The sequence below is a fragment of the Lepus europaeus genome, chromosome 6, assembly GCF_033115175.1.
Source record: "Lepus europaeus isolate LE1 chromosome 6, mLepTim1.pri, whole genome shotgun sequence".
Classification (NCBI taxonomy): Eukaryota; Metazoa; Chordata; class Mammalia; order Lagomorpha; family Leporidae; genus Lepus; species Lepus europaeus.
In genome coordinates this window covers 96,933,792-96,957,944 of record NC_084832.1, presented here as the reverse complement: position 1 = coordinate 96,957,944, position 24,153 = coordinate 96,933,792, and the positions used below count along the sequence as shown (strand labels likewise).

General features: G+C 39.5%; 1 protein-coding gene across 1 annotated transcript in view; it reads left to right on the top strand.

The window, feature by feature from the left end:
- The window catches only part of LOC133762433 (ovostatin homolog 2-like), a 61,760-nt gene that overhangs the window by 18,734 nt on the left and 18,873 nt on the right, over positions 1-24,153 (top strand). The window contains exons 10-20 of the mRNA XM_062195425.1: positions 1,430-1,539; positions 1,862-2,020; positions 3,187-3,414; positions 4,409-4,463; positions 4,862-5,007; positions 5,275-5,424; positions 9,730-9,900; positions 12,315-12,459; positions 13,923-14,028; positions 14,771-14,999; positions 16,447-16,576. Of these exons, the coding sequence (XP_062051409.1) occupies positions 1,430-1,539; positions 1,862-2,020; positions 3,187-3,414; positions 4,409-4,463; positions 4,862-5,007; positions 5,275-5,424; positions 9,730-9,900; positions 12,315-12,459; positions 13,923-14,028; positions 14,771-14,999; positions 16,447-16,576 (1,629 nt within the window). The remainder of the gene's footprint in view (positions 1-1,429; positions 1,540-1,861; positions 2,021-3,186; positions 3,415-4,408; positions 4,464-4,861; positions 5,008-5,274; positions 5,425-9,729; positions 9,901-12,314; positions 12,460-13,922; positions 14,029-14,770; positions 15,000-16,446; positions 16,577-24,153) is intronic.

Here is a 24,153-nt window from a genome sequence, read left to right as displayed (position 1 = left end):
CAATCAAAGAAGCTTCCCTCTGAAGTATTAGAGCTGAGCTAATAAATTAAATATTTCTTTTTAATATTGTGCAAATCACTTGATATGCAATTGCCAGAGCCATTAGTATGACTCTGATTTAATATAAGGGCTCACAATTTACATCTTAAGTGTCAAATCCAGATCCTTGCCTATTTATGTAAATAAAATTACAAAACAAATTTAATTAGTTGTAGCAAAGACCCTGTATGCTTCACAGCCTAGAATAATTATCATGTCCTTTATAGAAGCAGGTTGCCAACACTTGATTTAATACGACTGGGGACATTTGTGAGTGCAAAAATTATTAGTGAGAAATTTACAAAATCACACACACATAGCGAGTGTTTGATAAACACTTGTTAGAAGAATGAAAAAAAATAGAAAGTGATATTTAATTTGGGGTTGCTGAAACCAGGTTCTATTACTAATTGTTTCTTGGAATTTAAAAATGGACTGGGATAATATTATATATCGAGTGCTTTATATAAATATACTTGATCATATTGTGGTAGAATTCACAATGGGTAGATTTATCACATTTGACTAGCTTAGGACTAACTTAGCTAGATGAGGTTTTCCTCTGCTTATTTACTTCCATTGTTGATTTCTGAATGCATTCATGTTTACCTTGCTATCAGAAAATTTTCAAATCTGGTAAAAGTCTAGATACCACATAGTTATCTCGCAAGCTCAAGAAATATTTGAGAAAGTGAGAGCCTTATATCGTGGATGTCTGTGACGTCTGTCACAAACCACAACTGTGTAGACTGATAGGAGGAAAGAACTCAGGGGCTTTGTCTACTGCCTCTGGTTGAATTATTTTCATTTTAACTCCATTATCCAGTTCGAAGTATACTATAGCCAGATAACATAGAGTGTTCTAGAACATGCTGCCAATCATTCGCACCTCCTTTTTGGAACAAGAATATAATCCTGTATATAGAAAGTTCTCATATGTACCCTAAGCTATTTATTTATTATTTACTTTTTAAGATTCACTTATTTATTTCAAAGGCAAAATTATAGAGAGGCAGAGGTAGAGGCAGAGAAAGAGAGAAAGAATCTTCCATCTGCTGGTTTACACCCCAAATGACTGCAAAGGCTGGAGCTGCACCGATCCAAAGCCAGGAGCCAGGAGCTTCTTCCAGGTCTCCCACGTGGGTGCAAGGGCCCAAGGACTTGGGCCATCTTCCTCTGCTTTCCCAGGCCATAGCAGAGAGCTGGATCAGAAGTGGAGCAGCCAGTGGGGGCAGGAGGTGGTTAGAACCAGCACCTCTATGGGACGCCAGCACTGCAGGTGGGGACTTGACCTGCTGGGCCACAGCACCAGCCCCAAGCTGTTTATTCATTAAAAATTTAAACAAATGATTAAGTCCTCGCTGACACTATGTTTTATTGTATTTTACAGGTGTGCAGATCAGTGAAAAGGCCTCTATTTTCATCTCTCAATTGCTTGGAAGTGTCAGTTTTGAGAACACGGACCCTTTCTACAGAAGAGGGATTTCTTATACTGGAACTGTAGGTTTGACTTTAAAAAAAACTCCCATTTTATTTTCATGGATCATAGATTTCCCTTTGAAAACTCTGGACACTCCTTTTCCTAGTTTCTTGATTTTTTTTTTTTTTTTTTTGCATTACTGTCTAATAGACTGGAAAAAGTTTTAGGCTAAAATAAAGCACTAGATAAAATTATAAATTTTTCATATGAATATATATATTCAAGAAAGCATCATTCTGTTTGAATATAATAAAATTACAAGCAAGTGATTGTGCTAGTGAATAAAAATTTCTTTCTCTGTAGAAATGTGAAATTTTGTGTTTTTTTTTCTTTTTGGTACAGCTTAAATTTTTGGGTCCCAATAATGTGCCTATGGTGAGCAAATTGTTGCAATTGGAGCTCAATGACAAACTTATAGGAAATTACACCACAGATGAGAATGGTGAAGCTCGGTTTTCTATTGACACTTCAGATATATTCGACCCGGAGTTCAGCCTGAAAGTAAGACAACAAAATGTAAATGGAAGCCATTAGATATCCCACAGGGCATTTGAATGTTAGAAATCTCCTGCAAGCATCTGAGGCATGAACCAGTGATGGAAAACCTCTAGCTCTTTTTTTTTTTTTTTTTTTTGACAGGCAGAGTGGACAGTGAGAGAGAGACAGAGAGAAAGGTCTTCCTTTTTAGTTGGTTTACCCTCCAATGGCCGCTGCAGCTGGCACGCTGTGGCTGGCGCACCGCGCTGATCCGTAGCGAGGAGCCAGGTGTTTCTCCTGGTCTCCCATGCCGGTGCAGGGCCCAAGCACTTGGGCCATCCTCCACTGCACTCCCAGGCCACAGCAGAGAGCTGGACTGGAAGAGGAGCAACCGAGACAGAATCTGGTGCCCTGACCGTGACTAGAACCCGGGGTGCCAGCGCTGCAGGTGGAGGATTAGCCTAGTGAGCACAGTGCCAGCCCTCTAGCTCTTGATAGATCATTTATGTTGATAATGTATTTTGACAGATTTAAACTCTATCATATTATATATACGTATAAGGGAATGTTCCTTCGAGAGAATGAGATATCAGTTATTATAATTACAAATTCTCTAACAATATCTTCCTCTCAGAAACTAGAAATAGCACATGAAGAGAGTCTTTTTTTTTATCATTTATGCATTGATAAGGAAGGTACTATGATTTCTCTTTTTTCTGCTACTTAAACAGAATTTTGCAGTTAAAAAACTTGCTAATGTTCAAATATAGCTCAAAGAAACAAGGCCTGAATCCAATTCTCTGACTTAAATTAGAAAGTAATAAACAATTTATCATCAGTATGTTGAAATATTAATGTATTTATGGTCATTTTTGTATACAAAAAGAGGGGAAAGCTTATTATTATTTTGCTTCCACACCTCAGAGGCAGCAGACGAGGGCCCAAATACTTGGGTTCCTGCCACTTACGTGGGAGGCCTGGATGGAGTTCCTGGCTCCTGGCTTGGGCCTGACCCAACCCTGGCTTTTTTAGGCATTTGGGGGATGGACCAGCAAATGGAAGATCTCTCTCCCTCTCTCTCTCTGTCACTCTCCCTTTCAAACGAATGAATAAGAAGTCATCTGTTCTTTTCTAACTACCATCTTTGGAGTCTTGATAGGTCTAAAATCTACTTTCTTTTACCCTACCAGGCCACGTATGTCCGACCTAAGAACTGCTATCTTCCCAGCTGGTTGACACCCCAGTACATGGACTCACAGTTCTCAGTCTCACGCTTCTACTCCCGAACCAGCAGCTTCCTGAAGATTGTTCCCGAACCAAAGCAGCTTAGATGCAGTGAGCAGAAGATTGTCACAGTGCATTACTCCCTGTACAGCGAAGTGTACGAGGAAGGCTCCAATGTAAACTTCTTCTATCTGGTGAGTCTCAGTTCCTGGAGTCGTGGAATCCCGTCTACTCGTGCACCTGTTTAAGCACAGAGCAGTTTATAAAGTGTGCTGTGGTACTGCTGTATTAATCTGAGTGAGCACAATCTTCTCATTGGGCCCATTAGAAACAAACACATAAAATGATCTCAGGCAATTTCACTTCCCCTCAGATGGACAGACTTGCTCTTTAGAGTCTGCCTTTCCAGCATTCAGTTGTAACTCACATCAAGTCTTGATGACCCTTCAAGATAGTCAAGTAGTAGGCAGGCACTGGACAGTAAAATGGAAGCCTCGCTCGTTCTGATAAGCAGTGAGATCAGCTAGCTGTCTTCGTTCTATCCATTTTGTCTCTCCAAGGCAGACAGAAGACTCACACTGGAAATTAAAACATTCCTGGTTTGAATTCTTTACCCTTTCCTATTTATCATGCAAATCAGTTCATCTTGGGCAGATAGTTTGAACTCTCCAGTGCTGACTTTCTCAGATGAGTATTTCTAATTGAAAATAATAAGAGGCACCTCCTGGGGTAAGTATTATGTGTTTGCTGCTGTTCCAGAAGGGAACTTTATGTTAATTCAGTCAGCCTTGTGACTATCCCCGTTTGTGGAAAATGGAACAGAAGCAAACAGGTGGAACAACCTGCCTTAAGATACAAAGTTGGGTTGATGAAGGCGTTTGAAGGCAGGGAGTCTGGACAATTTCAGACCTTTGGGCACCCCCTAGCTTGTTTCATTACAAGTTGGTCACACAATTTCTGACACAGAGTAAACTCTAAATCCATTGAAGTCACTTTCTCTGTTCTTTTCCATTTGTGCATAGTCCATTTTTAATATTTGGGCAAGCTTTCTTAGGAAACAGAATTATCAGACAAGCTATTATCTAGTGAGTAAGTTAGCATTAGAGAAGGTAGTATATGACGGTAATCTGCAAATGTGATGTTAGGTTAGATAATATAACACATGTTGCGCTTCTTTGTCTTGTGCAGGTGATGGTACGTGGAGCTCTCTTCCTCACTGGACAAAAGGAAATCAAGCACAAAGGTCTATGTAATAGTCATTTTTAAATCTGTACTCTACTTCATTCTTTTTTTTTTTAAGAAAATATTGCAGAGCCAGTCAAGAAGTTAGGAAGAGCACTTAGGTCAATTTGTGGATGGAGGGCAGAGGTTAGCATGGCCCAAGATAAGCTGCTAAATGTTGTGACAAAGGAGATTTCAACCTAGCTCTATTATTGCCAAATCACCGGGTACATTTTCGAAAATTGTCTCCCAAACTCCCATATTGTTGTTATATACACCCTTTATTTGTATATTTAGCTCCAGTTATTTAATTCGTTCACCCACGTATCTTTCTATCCACAAGCCATGGGTTTTTATCTAAGAGTACTCAGCGATAGAGGGAACATTTGCATCTACTGATGACATCTCCCATTTGCACAGCCCGGAATGGAAACTTCTCATTCCCCATCAACATCAGTGCTGACCTGGCTCCTGTAGCTGTCGTGTTTGTCTACACCCTTCACCCCAGTGGCGAAATTGTTGCCGACAGTGTCCGATTCCAGATTGACAAATGCTTTGAAAACAAGGTGATGTTTCTTCTCTTTCTGGGCTGCCCCGTGTGAGAGGGGTGATCTCTCCTCTCACCTTTACATGGTATTTTCACAATGAATGATTAAGTTAGGAGGGGATACTCTTCAGCATCAGTAACAATCCTGAGATGATCCGGCAGGGAGAGTGGGCAGGAGAAACGTTGGTGCAGATATCTATAAAGATTTATTTGGAAAAAGATCGTATTTAATCCAATTATTTGCTTATGAAATCATCCCCACGCTCCTTTTATTTTTCTCCTTCAGGTGAGCATGAAGTTCTCTAAGGTGCAGGGGCTCCCTGGCTCCAATGCTACCATCTGGCTTCAAGCAGCTCCTGGCTCATTCTGTGCCCTCCGGGCTGTGGATAAAAGTGTCCTTTTGCTGAGACCCGAGCAGCAGCTGTCTGCTGAAAATGTAAGCCCTCTGACTTCCTCAGCGTCCTCAGCTTCGTCTGCCTTTGCACAAGTCTTACTCTTCAGATGTTTTTATCTGAGATGGAACATGTTGAAAATATCAAATATTTTCTTCTTGGTTCTTTCATGGATTATATACTTATTTTTCTTGGCCAATCCAGCACTCAAAACAATGCATATTTCTGTAAATTATACCAGGTTAGGAATTATCCAATAACATGATTTTTAAAACTTCTTTTTTAGTGTTTGCTCATTTATTTATTTGTTTATATTAGATAGGGAAACATACAACACTCCCATTTGGTGGTTCACTCCCCAGATGCTTGCAAGAGTGGGGCTGGGAAAGCCTGAAGCCAGAAGCCAGGAGCTCAATCAAGGGATCCCACATGGATGGCAGGGAACGAAGTACTCAAGGCCTCACCTGCCTGCAAGGGTGTGTATTGCAAGGAAGCTGGAAGCAGGAGTAGCACTGGGACCAAAAACCAGCACTCTGATGTGGGATGCAGGTGTCTGAAATGGCTTCCAAACCACTCTGCCAAATCTCTGCCCCAGTTTTTAAAATTATAGGCATAATTGTATAGATACAATGCCCCAGAGTTAAAGAAATTTCTATGCTGAAGGATTTGCTTGCACATTCTATTATCTATTCATGGATGTTGTATTTTGTTAAACATTTCTGGATCAGCAATTCTAGAAGTTTGCATCAATATTATTTCTGTTATTCTTTTATTTTTGACACAAATGCATATAATTAATTATTGAAATTTATTATTACATTTAAATATAATTAAATAATTTTGTTTTTTTCTGATTATTCAAATCAGAACCTGTGTACTATACATCATGCACAAAATACACAAAAGGCATAAAAAAGGAACTGCCTAAAATCATTTGAAACGTCTTTATCTTTTTGTTGCAATTTTTAAAGTTTCTTTTCTCAAAACATATAGTTTTGCAAATTGAATATCTCACTGAAAAATCCAGGTTTGTGTTTTGCTTTCAACACACTACAGCAAACCTAGTTTTCAATAGAAAACTAAAAATTTTACTAATAACTTAATATACCGTAAGTATAAACTATTTTTACTTAAGTATACTTTAGTTTCCTATTAGAGGGGCCTACAAATTCCTGATTAATTTCAAAATATAGAGAAGTATCAACCAATAAAGGAAAGATTTGTCTATAAATATGGAATATACACATATGCAGTTTTTATGAAGAGTTTCATGAATCCAGAGTAAATAGCTTCTGTTCGTTCTTCCTACAACTACAAGTTGCAAGAAAAAAAATTTTAGAAAACCTGACTTATGGAAAAAATCTGTCAATGGACCTCAAATAGAAAATTCCAGAGTAATTTCCAGGGGGCTCAGAACCTATCAGAACCAAAGTGGTCGCCTTTGTTTCTTTTCAATAACTATACGAAGAGTATGAATCAAATGATGCTATACAGATACAGATGAGTACATCCCAGTTCAGGTTATATGAGGTTACATTTTCCATAGTATCTTATACAAACTTAATTTTTAGTTTTAAATAAGTTTATAAGCTGCAAGAATTATATGGAGAACTCCCAAGTACCATTTAGCAGGTTCACTAGTTTTTAACATTTGTCACATTTTCTTTCTCACTCCTTCACCCCTACACAACCACACACACACATATACACACACCCACACACACAATTATGTATACATTTACGTTTTTAAGTTATAATTATTTACTTTTATTTTATTTGCAAGGCAGAGAGACAGAGAGAACAAGTGACAGAGAGAGATGGAGAGAGATCTTCCACCCACTGCTCACTTCCCAAATGCCTGCAAAAGCCAGGTCTGGGCCAGGCTAAACCAGGAGTCAGGAACTCAATCCATGTCTCCCATGTGGGTGACAGGTACCCAAGTACTTGATTCATATCTGCTGCCTCCCAGACTGCTCCTCATCCAGAAGCTGGGCTAGAAACGAATAGCTGGGGTACAAACTCAGCACTCCAATCTGCACCACACACCCACCTCTGGAATTTTTTTCTTTGAACTGTAAGAAGGTTACATACATTCTGCTGTGCTATTCCCTGGGATATCAGTGTTCATTTCTTAAGAATGAAGATATTACTAGGGCTGGCGCTGTAGCTCAGTTGATTAATCCTCTGCCTGTGGCGCTGGCATCCCATATGGGTGCCGGGTTCTATTCCCGGTTGCTGCTCTTCCAGTCCAGCTCTCTGCTGTGGCCCAGGAAGGCAGTGGGGGATGGCCCAAGTGCTTGGGTTCCTGCACCCGTGTGGGAGACCAGGAGGAAGTACCTGGCTCCTGGCTTCGGATCGGCATAGCTCCAGCCATGGCTGCCATTTGGGGAGTGAACCAATGGAAGGAAGATCTTTCTCTCTGTCCCTCTCTCCCTCATTGTCTAACTCTGTCAAATAAAAAAAAGATATTACCTACATAATAAAGCATGGCTGTCAAATTCAAGATGTTAAACGTTGACTCTGCCAGCTCTCCAACTGTAGGCAGCTGCCATTTTGTACCACATTTCTTTTCCCCCGAGTGCAAGGGCCCAGCAGAATCACTGCATCCGGTAGTCATGTCTCTAGATTTCTAAAGAATCATTTTGACTTATTTTTTGTTAACATATACTTGTATATTTTTATGGGGTACAGTGCAAGATGTATACATCATGTAAACTGGTCAAACCAGGCAATTAGCCTTTCCAGTTCCTTATCTTTTCTTTATGTTTGGAGTCTTCTAGCTCCTCTGCCGATACTTTATACACACCAGTGATACACTATTTTGTACTACTAGAATTGATTGCTTCTACTTGACTGTGTTTGGGTACCCACTACCCAATTTCCCTCTCTCCCTTCTTCCACATCAGATACATGATTTTTTTTTTTTGAAAACTTCCACATATAAGAGAGAATATGCAACATTTGTCTTTTGGTGTCTAGTTTGTTTCACTTAAAGATCTCCAGTTCCATACATTTTGGTGCAAATGTCAGGATTTCATTTTTTAATGGCTGAGCAATATTCCACTGTGTATATGTACCGCATTCTCTCTAACCATTCTATGTGTGGACACCTCACTTGAATTCATATCTTTGTAATTGTGAATAGTGTTGCAAAGCACATGGGAGTGCAGGTGTCTCTTTCATAAGCTAATGTATCTGTAGGTATCTGTGGGTATCTCTTTCAAAGACCAAGAAAGGGGATATCTGGGTCATACTGAAGATTTATTTTGTTGTTTGAAGAAGCTCTGCACTATTCTCTATAGTGGCTGTATTGATTTGCATTCCCATCAACAGTATAAAGGGCTCCCCCTTCTCCACATCTCACCAGCGTGTTATTTTTTGTCCTTTTGATAATAACAATCCTAATTGGCAGGAGATGACTCCTCACTGTGAGTTTGATTTGCATTTCCCTGATGGTGAGTTATTTAAGTATTTTTTCAATATATTTGTTGATCATTTGTATTTCTTCTCCTGAAAAATTTTCTTTGAGATTCTTTCCCATTTCTTAACTGGATTCTTCATGTGTTGTTGAGTATTCAAAGTGCTTTACATATTTTGGATGTTAATCCTTTGTCAGATGCATAACTTGCAAATATTTTCTTCCATTCTGTAGGCTATGTGTTTACCCTGTTGGCTGTTTCCCTTGCTGTACAGAAGCCTCTTAGTTTGATATAATCCTATTTGTCTATTTTTGCTTTTGTTTCCCATGCTTTGGAGTCTTACAAAATATTTTTTTGCCCATGCCAAAATGTTGAAGTGTTTCTCCTATGTGTTCATTCAGTAGTTTCATATACATATTTAAACTTTTTAAATATTTTTTATTTTTTATTTATATAAAGGGGAAAATTCATGTATTTCATATATACAGTTTTTTAAAGATTTATTTATTTATTTATTTGAAAGTCAGAGTTACACAGAGAGAGAAAGAGAGGCAGAGAGAGAGAGGTCTTCCATCTGCTGGTTCACTTCCCAACTGGCCGCAACAGCCAGAGCTGTGCCAACCCACAGCCAGGAGCCAGGAGCTTCTTACAGGTCTCCCATACAGGTGCAGGGGCCCAAGGACTTGGGCCATCTTCTACTGCTTTCCCAGGCCTCAGCAGAGAGCTGGAGTGGAAGTGGAGCAGCCAAGACTCAAACTGGCACCCGTATGGGATGCCGGCACTGCAGGCGGTGGCTTAACCCGCTAGCCACAGCGCCGGCCCCCACATATACAGTTTTAAGAGCATAATACTTTCCATCCTACCCTCCCAATTTTGTAATTGTGAAAGTAGTGCTTAAAATAATTGATGAATATATGATTTTTCTCACAGGTATACAACCTGCTCCCAAATATAGATCCACAAGATTATTTCTTCCATGGTTTCAATCTGGATGATAGCAAAGTAGACCCTTGCATTCCTCAGAAGGATATGTTTTACAATGGATTATATTATATACCTGTAAGCAACCATGGCGATGGAGACATCTATGATATTATTAGGGTAAGACCACAAAAGATTTTCATGAAATATTTCATCTGAATTTTAATTTTAGCAGTTATAATGCATCTTTATGGTCTAACAGTTATATAATTTTCTTCCTATGTTTTCAGAGTGGTTTCTTTAATTTGCCAATACAGTACTCAGAAATTATTCGACAAAAAAGAAGATATTAATTTTGTTGGTTTCAATTTTTTGTTGAAAGTAATGTGACTGAAATATAAAACTTCATGTTAGAAGCAATGAGTCTCCAGTTTATCATAATAAATATTATATTATGTATAAATAATCAAACCAAGAGACTAAAATATAGTCTAGATTCTATTTATACCTGGATTATCAATTATATGTTCTGAGGCTTCCATGAAAGGAACTTTTTTTTAAACTTTTATTTAATGAATATAAATCTCCAATGTACAGCTTATGGATTACAATGGCTTCCCCCTCCCATAACTTCCCTCCCACCCGCAACCCTCCCCTCTCACGCTCCCTCTCCCCTTCCATTCACATCAAGATTCATTTTCAATTCTCTTTATATACAGAAGATCAATTTAGTATATATTAAGTAAAGATTTCAACAGTTTGCACCCACATAGAAACACAAAGTGAAACATACTGTTTGAGTACTAGTTATAGCATTAAATCACAATGTACAGCACATTAAGGACAGAGATCGCACATGAGGAGCAAGGGCAAAGTGACCACTGCAGCTGAGGGGACGGCCAAGTGGGTCAGCAACATTGCAGGCAGAACTGTAAATTTCTTGTTAGAGATGCCACCTGCCTTTACCTGGCCAGCTCTCCTCCCAGGCCAGCCAAGTAATGAAAGTCAACAGAGTGCCTTCCCCTAGGAGGTTCACACCTCCCTTAGGATGTACCCCTCTTGGGAAGAGATAGATAGGTCTGGGCCTCTTAACTTACAAGGCCTAAAGCCCACCAGATTATTATCAAGCCCCTTCTATCAGGTTCTATTTGCCTCTCAATCAGAAAACTTAATTGTAGCTTAGACAGCACCTTTCTTAGCTCCTCTAATAATGACCCTGTCCGTTGTTCTAGACCCTGTCTAGTGCACTTGGGCCTCATGCCTTTGTAATCATAACCTCTACTCTACCACCAATGGCTTTACTCCCAACCTGTGTGTACTGATGGTCCTCTTCCCCACTTAATGCTGTATAATTGTTCAGACCTGGTTAATGCCACTCTTAGGATCATTGGTTACTATCCTCACCCTGTCTTTTATGACCTTGTCTAAATATGATCAGAGTTGGCAAACTTGGAAGGCTTCCATAGCCTTGGTAACTCATGACGAGAGCCTAGGGTGGTTACTGGCACCATGAAAGGAACTTTATAATTAAGTCATAGGTGTATAAGTAAAAGGGCGTTGAATGATCCAGTCTTTAAGTCCCAGCTCTTCAATTTATTGGAGTATGCATTATATATGTGTGTTTGTATGTGTGTGTGTTTGATGTTAGAGAAATGATAGTGCCCATCTTGTAACTACTTTTTCCTTAGGACTAACTGAAGAATAATAAAGTACTCAGAAAAATGTTAGCACATAATAAGTGCTAGATAAATCACAGTGATTTGTCATTATTCCTCTAAATTAGGGTTTTTCCCCCCCAAATAAACATTTTATTGAAGGAATACAAACTTCATGTATTTCATAAATACAAATTTAGGAACATAGTGATTCTTTCCACTTTACTCCCACCCACTCTCCCAACCCCTCTTCCTCCTCCCTCTCCTATTCTCAGTCTTGTTTTATACTAAGATATATTTTCAATGAACTTTATACGCAGAAGATTAACTCTATACTAAGTAAAGACTTCAACAAATTGTATGAAAAAAACTGTTCGTTGAGAATCGAGACAAGGGCTGTTCAAAGTCATTACAAATTGAAGTTGATTTCACTTTTTTTTTTTTTGGTTTTTTTTTTTTTGAGAAACTTAATTAACTTTAAAGAATTCAAGAATTCTACATCTTTTGCAAGCATTTAGACATAACCATAACTTATGAGACATAAGAATATCCACTACTTAATACACTAAAATGAAGTAAATCTTTGTTAACAAAGTTGTACTATTAACTCTCATAACACAACTCTTTGAGGACAGAGATTCTGTATAGGAAGTTAGTGCACAGTGACTCTTGTTAATTTAACAATTAACACTCTTATGTATGACGTCAGTGATCACCCGAGGCTCTTGACATAAGCTGCCTTGGCTTTGGAAGCCTTTTGAATCCACAAACTCTTTTCCATAAATCAAATAATGGTGCCCTAACTTCTGAGATCCCAGGCCCTCACTAGCAAAGGAAAAAAGATATTTATGGTATATTTATCACTACATTATAAGTAATAGCACCTTTTTAAGTTTTGTATGAAAAATATGCAGTTTTTTGTTGCTTGTGTATTTGAAGGCTATGGGTCTGAAAGTAATTACCAATCTCCATTACCGGAAGCCTGAAGTATGTTCAGCGGAGAGAAATCTGCTGTTTCCTAGGCCCCCACATCTAGAAACAGGAAGAACTGTCATGATGTATGGTATCCCATCTAGAAGTGCAAGTGAGTAATCTAGAATTTTATATTGAGGGGATGGCCAAAAGGGTTAATGGAGTTGGGTGTATGTGGGATAAAACTGAACAAAATTTGTATTTTCTATTTGAATTGTGTCACGTATTTGGCTGCAACTAGACCTCCTGCAGTCAAACAAAGCAGAATAAGACAAACTGGAAAATGTTTTTGGCTATTAGGAAAAATGAATTTCAGATATTAGAGAAAGTTTATTTTCTTGGTAGGACACAATGGATAGGTAGGCAATGGATAGGGATATGGAAGGACAGTCATTGTGATGAGTGTAACACAGGGGAGTGAGGTACCCTTGTAGGGCCCTAATTCCTTTATGATATGCAGACCATAATACACCAGGTCTAAGGAAGAAGTTACTTTCATGTCCAGATATCTAGACAGCTGGCATCAGAGAATACGCTCAAACATCAGTCCATTTCCTTCTGGAAGGTCAGTCAATACAACATGGGTCATGGATTTAGATGAATCATACAAAGAGGCACCTTTACAATATCAAAATCCAGTCATGGAGCAAAAGGAAGCAGGACCATCAGAACAGAACCCAAATCAAATATGTATCCAGTTGCATATGAGAGTAATTGACTGCTATTTCTTAAATCCTACTGGCCTCCTATTGGGATCAGTCTAGTGATTGAAGGGGGGCTGGTCCTGGAGATGGATGTTGGGAGCTCTACTTGAGTAAAATGAGGGACCTGACAACTTTATACAAGGACAGACTCTGTGAGTATTCAGCAGGCCCGGTTAAGCCCAGTAGTTGAAACCACTTTCAAGTCCTGGTCAGGAGGTTTAAGTTACCTATCTTTCTCCTACTAGATTCAGCCATTTTAAGTGAGCTTGATCAGAAATATCTAAACTTTCCTGTATCTAGGAGTAAAATTTACTGAAATTCCAAGTCATTTGTTTTAATTTCTTCTTTCTTCATTCATTTACTAATTCATTCAACAAACATTCACATAGGTACTTCAAAAGGTTCATCCCTATTAAGTCACACTAAGCATATGAGAAGACCTCACTTTTAGGCAGGCATCATCAACATGCAGACTTGTATTCTCTCTAAACAAAGCAATGAATGGACCGGCGCCATGGCTCTCTTGGTTAATCCTCCACCTGCGGCGCCGGCATCCCATATGGGCGCCAGGTTCTAGTCCTGGCTGCTCCTCTTCCAGTCCAGCTCTCTGCTGTGGCCCGGGAAGGCAGTAGAGGATGGTCCAAATCCTTGGGCCCTGCACCCACATGGGAGACCAGGAGGAAGAACCTGGAGGAAACACCTGGCTCCTGGCTTTGGATTGGCACAGCTCTGGCTGTAGTGACCATTTAGGGAGTAAACCAACAGAAGGAAGACTTTTCTCTCTGTCTCTACCTCTCACTGTCTAACTCTATCTGTCAAATTAAAAAAAAAAATAAAAAAAGAAATAAAGCAATGAATTCACTTCTTTCAGCCGGTGATGGCATAGAGGATAATGTTGACTATGTGGAACAGGCTGTAAGGGAAACAGTAAGAAAACATTTTCCAGAGACATGGATATGGGACCTCGTCAGTATTGAGTGAGTTTCTAACCATTTTCTTTCCTGTCTATATTTCTATTTTCATTTTTTGCTTCTTTACTTTTGTTTCTGAGTTTATTAACAGTATCATATTTGTAAAATACATAGCATCATTCATTTGTATGTACTGGTTATATGTTTTATTTTATTTCTTTTCCCCAGCATTGTTTTCCCTTCACTAAGTGTTTTTTTTTTATTATTATTAAATTTATGCAGACAGATTAAAGCTACTTCAAGCTGGTACTGTGGCTCACTTGGCTAATCCTCCGCCTGTGGCACCAGTACCCTGGGTTCTAGTCCCGGTTGGGGTGCCGGGTTCTAGTCCCAGTCGCTTCTCTTCCAGTCCAGCTCTCTGCTGTGGCCCGGGAAGACAGTGGAGGATGGCCCAAGTGCTTGGGCCCTGCACCTGCACGGGAGACCAGGAGGAAGCACCTGGCTCCTGGCTTCGAATTGGCGCAGTGTGCCGGCCGTGGCAGCCATTTGGAGGGTGAACCAATGGAAGGAAAACCTTTCTCTCTGTCTCTGTCTCTCTCTCACTGTCTAACTCTGCCTGTTAAAAAAAAAATAAGCTACAATTTTTTTTTTAAAGAAAATAATGTGTTTAAAGAAACATGTCTTTTCTAAGGCTAAATATATAGAAACATACTTTTTACCTTCAGTTAATACTTTATTGCTTGCTCTGGACTAAATTTACATTCTTGGTTTAGGCAAAGAATGTCTTACCATTAACCGCTCCTTGCAGTTCCTCAGGTTCAGCCGATCTTTCCTTCAGCATCCCTGATACAATAACCCAGTGGGAAGCCAGTGCCTTCTGTGTGAGTGGTGATGCAGGATTTGGCATTTCATCCGCAGCCTCGCTGGAAGTCTCCCAATCTTTCTTTGTTGAAGTTGCCTCACCCTTTTCAGTTGTTAGAAATGAGCAATGGGATTTGATTGTCAATGTCTTCAGCTACATGAACACATGTGTAGAGGTAGGTTATTCCTTTTGATTTGGAGATACAAATTTAAAGATAAAATCATCTTTGCATTTTTCTTGAAAAAATATATATTCTCAATGTAAAGTGGAACTTTTAAGGGATAAGACTGTTTCCACATGCCTCAAACAAAAGTAATTACTGTAACTCTGAGCAGTGATTTTAAATGATTTAAAAATACTTTGAGAACTGTATTTCATAATGATGTGTTTTCTTTTATATGTATCTTATCGTAAGATTAATTCTTTAATTGTGCAGCACGCCTGAGAGTCCTTGTGTAGTATAGATGCCAGTGGGAACCTGGAGATAATAATTTCAACAAGCAGTAAGGAACATATTTGAATTGTGCAAGTTGGAGTAGGGGTGGGGAGAGGTAGTTTTAAATAACAGAATCCCAAGCACCCCAGTAAATCTTTATGGAGTTTGCTTTTGGCATTTAGGGAAGTCATTAAATTCCAAGGAAGTTCCAAGAAGGGTTATGCATGCTCAGAGCGGGTAACATGCCCATTAAGTGATTAGGCATGTTCTGCTTTCAGTTGAGGGTGGAGATTTCTCATGATAGTGAAGGGATTTGGAGTTTTTGTGTCAGAAAGATGGAGTTAAGGAGCTGCTGCCACTTATGCACAGAATCCCTGACTTGGCTTCTGGGGGCAAGGCTTGGAGTTTCTTCTCCAGGGGAGTTCACCCCAGCAGTGTATCTTGATCCCATCTGTTGGGACTCGTACATCTGGTTGATTTTGTCACTGGTGGTGGCAGGCTTACATTGGTTCCATTTTCCCAACTTAGTAATGAATTACAGTTCAGAGAGATGAAAGTGAGGCTAGTAAAACAGAAGTGGACTGAAATCCATTCCAACAGAGCAGTGAGCCCATGGAGAGAGCACATGGCTCCCTGTAGGGATAGTAAAGCAAAATATGTTTCAAGGGAGGAACAGGACAGTTGAGAGAAAGTGTGGCGTCCTTTCTTCATGGTGTGGGGCTTTTATTCCTAAAGTATGAGGGGTGTTGGCTGGTGATGTGGCCATGGCGTTCATGACTGGCGTTTGTGATTGACGTCTAGGAGTTGCATACCTTTCTGATCTCTGCATGCATGGCTACAAACTAGACTTTTCTGAGTTTTGCTGAGCTTACATTTTGTATGAATATTTTAACAACACATTAAACCACAAAGTGGGCAACCTTGATTGGGTCCCTGGTCCTTCCCCTGGGTGAGGGTCTGTGCCCCTCCGCAGTGGTTCATGTCTAATTATCTGCCTGACAGTTTTAACTAGGATTGAAATGTAATTGGGTAGTTTTCTTTAGAGCAGGGAGGTGTTAAATGAGTAACCTTTAATTTTGCCAATTTAGAGTAGAATTTTCCGAAGATGAGAGCTGGAATAGTACTGCCAAATTATTACATAAAGCTACCCCTTAAATAAACAATCACCATGAATTTCTTTTTTTAGATTTACGTTCAGTTGGAAGTATCTCAGAATTATGAAGCAAATATCAACACCCCGAAAAACAATGGCAGTGAGATTATCCAAGCTGGAGAGAAAAAAACATATATCTGGACTATTACACCTAGGAAACTGGGTAAGCAGCTGTGTGTTTATGCTAGTGTCAAATGGAAAATCAGCCCATTTTTATTACCTGTATTTGTTTTCCTTAAATTCTTTACACACACAATTTCCCCTCAGATTCTTAATGTGCTTTTTTTTTTTACCTTATTATCCACTAAAAAATCCATTTTTAAATCTAGTTTCTAGTTACTGATGCTGTATAGGTCAAAATCTTTATTTGCATTAAAGTACAATTCCATTAAAATATACTACAAGTGGTACAATTTGAGTATCTATACATTATATTGCAAATGAAGGCCATATTTTCATGAATGCTACCTTAAGTCTTTCATTTCTCACTTGGTCTTTTATCTATCATCATGGACTCAGGCCACTTATATAAAAATTGTTTCTTAACCACAGTGATCAGTTATAGGAATTGCCAGCATTTGTAAATACTAAATATCATGGGACAAAAAACACTGAGCATTTAGGTAGGGATCACACACTAAGAAAAATATTATCTCAGTGCATTTATTATCTGCAACATAGAAAAAGAAATTGTCATATCTTGGTAAAAATATAGGGGAGGGGCTGGCACTGTGGCTTACCAGGTAAAGCCACTGCCTGCAGTGTCAGCATCCTATATGGGTGCCTGTTCGAGTCCCAACTGCTTCACTTTCTTTTTTTTTTTTTTTTTTTTTTTTTTTTTTTTTAACTTTTATTTAATGAATATAAATTTCCAAAGTACAGCTTATGGGTTACAATGGCTTCCCCCCTCCCGTAAATTCCCTCCCGCCCGCAACCCTCCCCTCTCCCGCTCCCTCTCCCCTTCCATTCATGTAAGGATTCATTTTCAATTCTCTTTGTATACAGAAGATCAGCTTAGTATATATTAGGTAAAGTTTTCAACATTTTGCCCATATAGCACTACAAAGTGAAAAAAACTACCATTGGATTACTAATTATAGCATCAAATAGCAATGTACAGCACATTAAAGACAGAGAACCCACATGATTTTTTTTTTTCAAATTAATTAACTTTCTATGCCATTTCCCCTTCAATACCAGGTTGTTATTTTTTTTTTCATTTCCAATTCTCTTTATATATAGAGGATCACTTCAGTATATCATTAGTAAAGAGCTCATCAGTTTGTGCCCACACAGAAACGCAAAGTATAAGGATAAAGTATTACATTCTATATCTAGAGTCAGGACCTAAGCTGATCAGGTCATTGTTTCTTATAGTATCCATTTCATTTCCATAGGTTTCCCCTTTGGTGCTCAGTTAGTTGTCGCCGATCAGGGAAAAGAAATGATATTTGTCTCTTTGGGACTGGCTTAATTCACTCAGCATGATGTTTTCCAGATCCCTCCATCTTGTTTCAAATGACTGGGTTTCATTGTTCCTTACTGCTGTATAGTATTCTATGGAGTACATGTCCCATAATTTCTTTATCCAGTCTACTGTTGATGGGCATTTGGGTTGGTTCCAGGTCTTAGCTATTGTGAATTGAGCTGCAATAAACATTAATGTGCAGATGGCTTTTTCATTAGCCAAATTAATTTCCTTTGGGTAAATTCCAAGGAGTGGGATGGCTGGGTTGTATGGTAGGGTTATGTTCAGGTTTCTGAGGAATCTCCAGACTGACTTCCATAATGGCTTAACCAGTTTGCATTCCCACCAACAGTGGGTTAGTGTCCCTTTTTCCCCACATCCTCTCCAGCATCTATTGTTGGTAGATTTCTGGATGTGAGCCATTCTCACCGGGGTGAGGTGAAACCTCATTGTGGTTTTGATTTGCATTTCTCTGATTGCTAGTGATCTTGAACATTTTTTCATGTGTCTGTTGGCCATTTGGATTTCTTCTTTTGAAAAGTGTCTATTGAGGTCCTTGGCCCATCTCTTCAGTGGGTTGTTTGTTCTGTTGTTGTGGAATTTCTTAATTTCTTTGTAGATTCTGGTTATCAACCCTTTATCTGTAGTATAGTTTGCAAATATTTTCTCCCATTCTGTCGGTTGCCTCTTCACTTTCCTGATTATTTCTTTCGAAGTACAGAAACTTCTCAATTTGATGCAATCCCAAATGTTAATTTTGGTTTTGACTGCCTGTGCTCCTGGGGTCTTTTCCAAAAAGTCTTTGCCTGTACCTATATCTTGCAGGGTTTCTCCAATGCTCTCTAATAATTTGATGGTTTCGGGTCGTAGATTTAAGTCTTTAATCCACGTTGAGTGAATTTTTGTGTAAGGTGAAAGGTATGGGTCTTGCTTTAAGCTTCTGCATATGGAAATCCAGTTTTCCCAGCACCATTTATTGAATAGACTGTCCTTATTCCAGGGATTAGATTTGGATCTTTGATCAAATATAAGTTGGCTGTAGATGTTTGGATTGATTTCTGGTGTTTCTATTCTGTTCCATTGGTCTATCCATCTGTTTCTGTACCAGTACCATGCTGTTTTGATAACAACTGCCCTGTAGTATGTCCTAAAATCAGGTATTGTGATGCCTCCGGCTTTGTTTTTGTTGTACAAGATTGCTTTGGCTATTCGAGGTCTTCTGTGTCTCCATATGAATTTCAGTATCATTTTTTCCAGATCTGAGAAGAATGTCTTCGGTATCTTGATTGGTATTGCATTGAATGTATAAATTGCTTTTGGGAGAATAGACATTTTGATGATATTGATTCTTCCAATCCATGAGCATGGAAGATTTCTCCATTTTTTGGTATCCTCTTCTATTTCTTTCTTTAAGGTTTTGTAGTTTTCATCATAGAGTTCTTTAACGTCCTTGGTTAAGTTTATTCCAAGGTATTTGATTGTTTTTGTGGCTATTGTGAATGGGATTGATTTTAGAAGTTCTTCCTCAGCCTTGGCATTGCCTGTGTATACAAAGGCTGTTGATTTTTGTGGATTGATTTTATATCCTGCTACTTTGCCAAACTCTTCGATGAGTTCCAATAGTCTCTTAGTAGAGTTCTTTGGGTCCCCTAAATAAAGAATCATATCATCTGCAAAGAGGGATAGTTTGACTTCTTCCTTCCCGATTTGTATCCCTTTAATTTCTTTTTCTTGCCTAATAGCTCTAGCTAAAACTTCCAGAACTATATTGAATAGCAGTGGTGAGAGTGGGCATCCCTGTCTGGTACCAGATCTCAGCGGAAATGCTTCCAACTTTTCCCCATTCAATAGGATGTTGGCCGTGGGTTTTTCATATATTGCTTTGATTGTATTGAGGAATGTTCCTTCCATACCCAGTTTGCTTAGAGTTTTCATCATGAAAGGGTGTTGTATTTTATCAAATGCTTTCTCTGCGTCTATTGAGAGAATCATATGGTTTTTCTTCTGCAGTCTGTTAATGTGGTGTATTACGTTGATTGTTTTGCGGACGTTGAACCATCCTTGCATACCAGGGATAAATCCCACTTGGTCTGGGTGGATGATCTTTCTGATGTGTTGTTGCATTCTATTGGCCAGAATTTTATTGAGGATCTTTGCATCTATGTTCATCAGGGATATTGGTCTGTAATTCTCTTTCAATGCTGCATCTTTTTCCGGCTTAGGAATTAAGGTGATGCTGGCTTCATAGAAAGAATTTGGGAGAATTCCTTCTTTTTCGATTGCTCTGAATAGTTTGAGAAGCATTGGAGTTAGTTCTTCTCTAAATGTGTGGTAGAACTCAGCGGTGAATCCATCTGGTCCTGGGCTTTTCTTTGTTGGGAGGGCCTTTATTACTGTTTCTATTTCTGTGTCAGTTATGGGTCTGTTTAGGTTTCCTATGTCTTCCTGGCTCAATTTAGGTAGGTTGTATGTGTCCAAGAATCTGTCCATTTCTGATAGATTTCCCTGTTTGCTGGCATACAAGTCCTTGTAGTAATTTCTGATGATTCTTTTTATTTCTGTTGTGTCTGTTGTTATGTTTCCTTTTTCATCTCTGATCCTATTGATTTGGGTCTTTTCTCTTCTTTTTTTAGTGAGTTGGGCCAATGGGGTGTCAATTTTGTTTATTTTTTCAAAAAACCAGCTCCTCGTTTGGCTGATTTTTTGTAATGTTTTTTTGGATTCAATCTTGTTGATTTCTTCTTTGATTTTAATTATTTCCCTTCTTCTACTGGGTTTGGGTTTGGTTTGCTGCAGATTTTCTAGATCCTTGAGATGACTTGAAAGCTCTTCTATTTGGTGCCTCTCCAATTTCTTGATGTAGGCACCTATTGATATAAACTTTCCTCTTAACACTGCTTTTGTTGTATCCCATAGGTTTTGGTATGTTGTGTTGTTATCCTCATTTACTTCCAGAAAATTTTTGATTTCTCTTTTAATTTCTTCTATGACCCATTGTTCATTCAGGAGCATGTTGTTCAATCTCCATGTGTTTGCACGTGCTCTGGGGATTCCCGAGTTGCTAATTTCCAATTTGATTCCTTTGTGGTCTGAGAAGCTGCATGGTATGATTCTAATTCTTTTGAATTTGCTGAGACTTGCTTTATGGCCTAGTATGTGGTCAATCCTAGAGAAGGTTCCATATACTGCTGAGAAGAATGTAAAGTCCTTAGATGTAGGATGAAATGTTCTGTAGATATCTGTTAGATCCATTTGAGCTATAGTGTCATTTAAATCTGCTGTCTCCTTGTTGATCTTCTGTCCTGATGATCTGTCTATCTCTGAGAGTGGAGTATTGAAGTCCCCCAGTACTATTGTATTGGGGTCTAAGTCTCCCTTTAAGTCCCTTAACAAGTCTTTTAAATAAGCTGGTGCCCTGTGATTCGGTGCATATACATTGATAATTGTTATATCTTCCTGTTGAATGGATCCCTTAATCATTAAATAGTGTCCCTCTTTGTCTCTCCTGACAGTTTTTATGGTAAAGTTTATGTTGTCCGATATTAAGATGGCTACACCTGCTCTTTTTTCATTTCTGTTGGCATGGTATATCTTCTTCCAGCCTTTCACTTTCAGTCTGTATGGATCATTGTTGGAAAGATGAGTTTCTTGTAAGCAGCAAAAAGATGGGTTTTGTTCCTTAACCCAATCCGCCAATCGGTGTCTTTTAACTGGACAGTTCAAGCCATTAACATTCAATGTTACTATTGAGAAGGAGTAACTTTGCCCTGCCATTTACCAAAGATATTTTCTGATATCTGGTTTGAGATTCCTGTGTTCTTTTGTTGTGAGGTTTCCTTCCTTTACCTTCCTTCATATTGGCTACTGTGTTTCTGTGTTTCTGTATGTAATACATCTTTAAGCATCTTTTGCAGGGCTGGACGAGTGGCGACAAATTCTTTCAGTTTCTGTTTGCTGTGAAAGGTCTTTATTTCACCTTCATTCACAAATGAGAGCTTTGCAGGATATAATATTCTGGGCTGGCAGTTTTTCTCTCTTAGTACCTGGGCTATATCTTGCCATTCTCTCCTGGCTTGTAGGGTTTCTGATGAGAAGTCAGCTGTAAGTCTAATTGGAGATCCTCTGAGAGTAATCTGGCGTTTCTCTCTTGCACATTTTAGGATCTTTTCTTTGTGTTTCACTGTGGTGAATTTGATTATGACGTGACGTGGTGAGGTTCTCTTTTGGTCATGTTTATTAGGGGTTCTATGAGCTTCCTGTACTAGGATGCCTCTGTCTTTCTCCAAACCTGGGAAATTTTCTGCTAGTATCTCACTAAAAAGGCCTTCTAATCCTTTCTCCCTTTCCATGCCTTCAGGAACTCCTAGAACCCGAATGTTGGGTTTTTTAATAGTATCCTGTAGATTCCTGACAGTGTTTTTTAGATTTCTGATTTCTTCTTCTTTTCTTTGATTTGCCTGTTTCCTTTCCTGTTCTCTGTCTTCTAATTCCGATATTCTCTCTTCTGCTTCACCCATTCTGTTTTTAAGGCTCTCTAGTGTGTTTGCCATTTGATCCATTGAGTTCTTCATTTCATTGAGGTTTTTTGTCAGTATCTCAATTTTATGTTCTACTAGTTTTTTCATTTCATTTTGATTTCTCCTTAATATTTCATTTTCACGGGAGAGATTTTCTATCTTGTCCATTAAGGATTTCTGTAGTTCAAGAATTTGTTTTTGAGAATTTCTTAATGTTCCTATCACTTTTTTGAGATCTGCTTCTTGCATTTCCTCTATCTCTTCATCTTCATAATCTTGCTTTTGCGTGTCTTTCTCCTTTGGGGGCGTCATAGTGTCTTCCTTGCTTTTGTTACCTCGGCTTCTATGTTTATTGTTTGGCATGTTGGAGATAATTTATGGTTTTTTTTTTTTTTTTTTTTTGACTCAGTTGGGAGTGGAGTTGAGGGTAGTTGAAATCTGGCCTCTGTGAGTATTCGTTTGATCTACCTCTGGGACCACACCAAGAGTTTATTCAGCCCTCAATGTGTTCTCCAGTTTTGCTAAAGTTATTGAGTTTGGCTGCACTTTAGATATGTAAGATCGCAGTGCTCTTTGTTTTGCTTGTTGAGTGAAGGGTGAGGCCTCTGTTTCCCTCCCCCCTCAATGTCTTGGGTTTCTGAGGTCTTACCCTCCTCCGTTGGTTCCCGCGCTGGTGAGATTCTGTCACTCGGCTCCCGCCGCACTCGGCTCCCGCCGCACTCGGCTCCGCTTCCGCCGCACACGGCTGGCCCCCGCCGCACTCGGCTCCGCTTCCGCCGCACACGGCTGGCCCCCGCCGCACTCGGCTCCGCTTCCGCCGCACACGGCTGGCCCCCGCCGCACTCGGCTCCGCTTCCGCCGCACACGGCTGGCCCCCGCCGCACTCGGCTCCGCTTCCGCCGCACACGGCTGGCCCCCGCCGCACTCGGCTCCGCTTCCGCCGCACACGGCTGGCCCCCGCCGCACTCGGCTCCGCTTCCGCCGCACACGGCTGGCCCCCGCCGCACTCGGCTCCGCTTCCGCCGCACACGGCTGGCCCCCGCCGCACCCAACTGCTTCACTTTCAATCCAGCTCTCTGCTATGGCCTGGGAAAGCGGTGGAGGATGGCCCAAGTCCTTGGGCTCCCGCACCCATGTGGAGACCCGGAAGAAGCTCCGGGCTCCTAGCTTTGGATCAGCACAGCTCCAGCCTTTGTGGCCATTTGGGGGGTGAACCAAGAGATGGAAGACCTCTCTCTCTCTCTCTCTGCCTTTGCCTCTTGGTAACTCTGCCTTTAAATAAATAAATAAATCTTTAAAAAAATATAGGGGAAGGAAAAATTGCAAAGTCTAGTCAAAAGGAATGCTAGAAGTGATATGCATGATACTGATGATCAATTTAAAAAATTGTGTCATTTAATTTCCTCTATTTCATATCTTATGGTCCTTGTGTTATTTAGCAGAAAAGAGTCTGTTTATAAGATCACTTTAGTTAACCTGTGATAATGATCTTTGTTAGATGATTTTTCCAATCAGGTTTTAAGTTTCTCAATTTTACTACTACACAAGGTCTTCAAAAATCTTAACCTAGCATTTGAGAAGGAAGACTGTACAAATTTGTATTATTTAACCCATTAAGTAGAGGATATACTTCTAAGTGTCCAGTATTAAAGGCTTTCCTAAACAAAGAATCAGATAAAACAAAAACACACCAACAAACAAAAGACAAGAACAGTATGTTGGTTATATAAATTGGTATACAGGCACATATTTTAA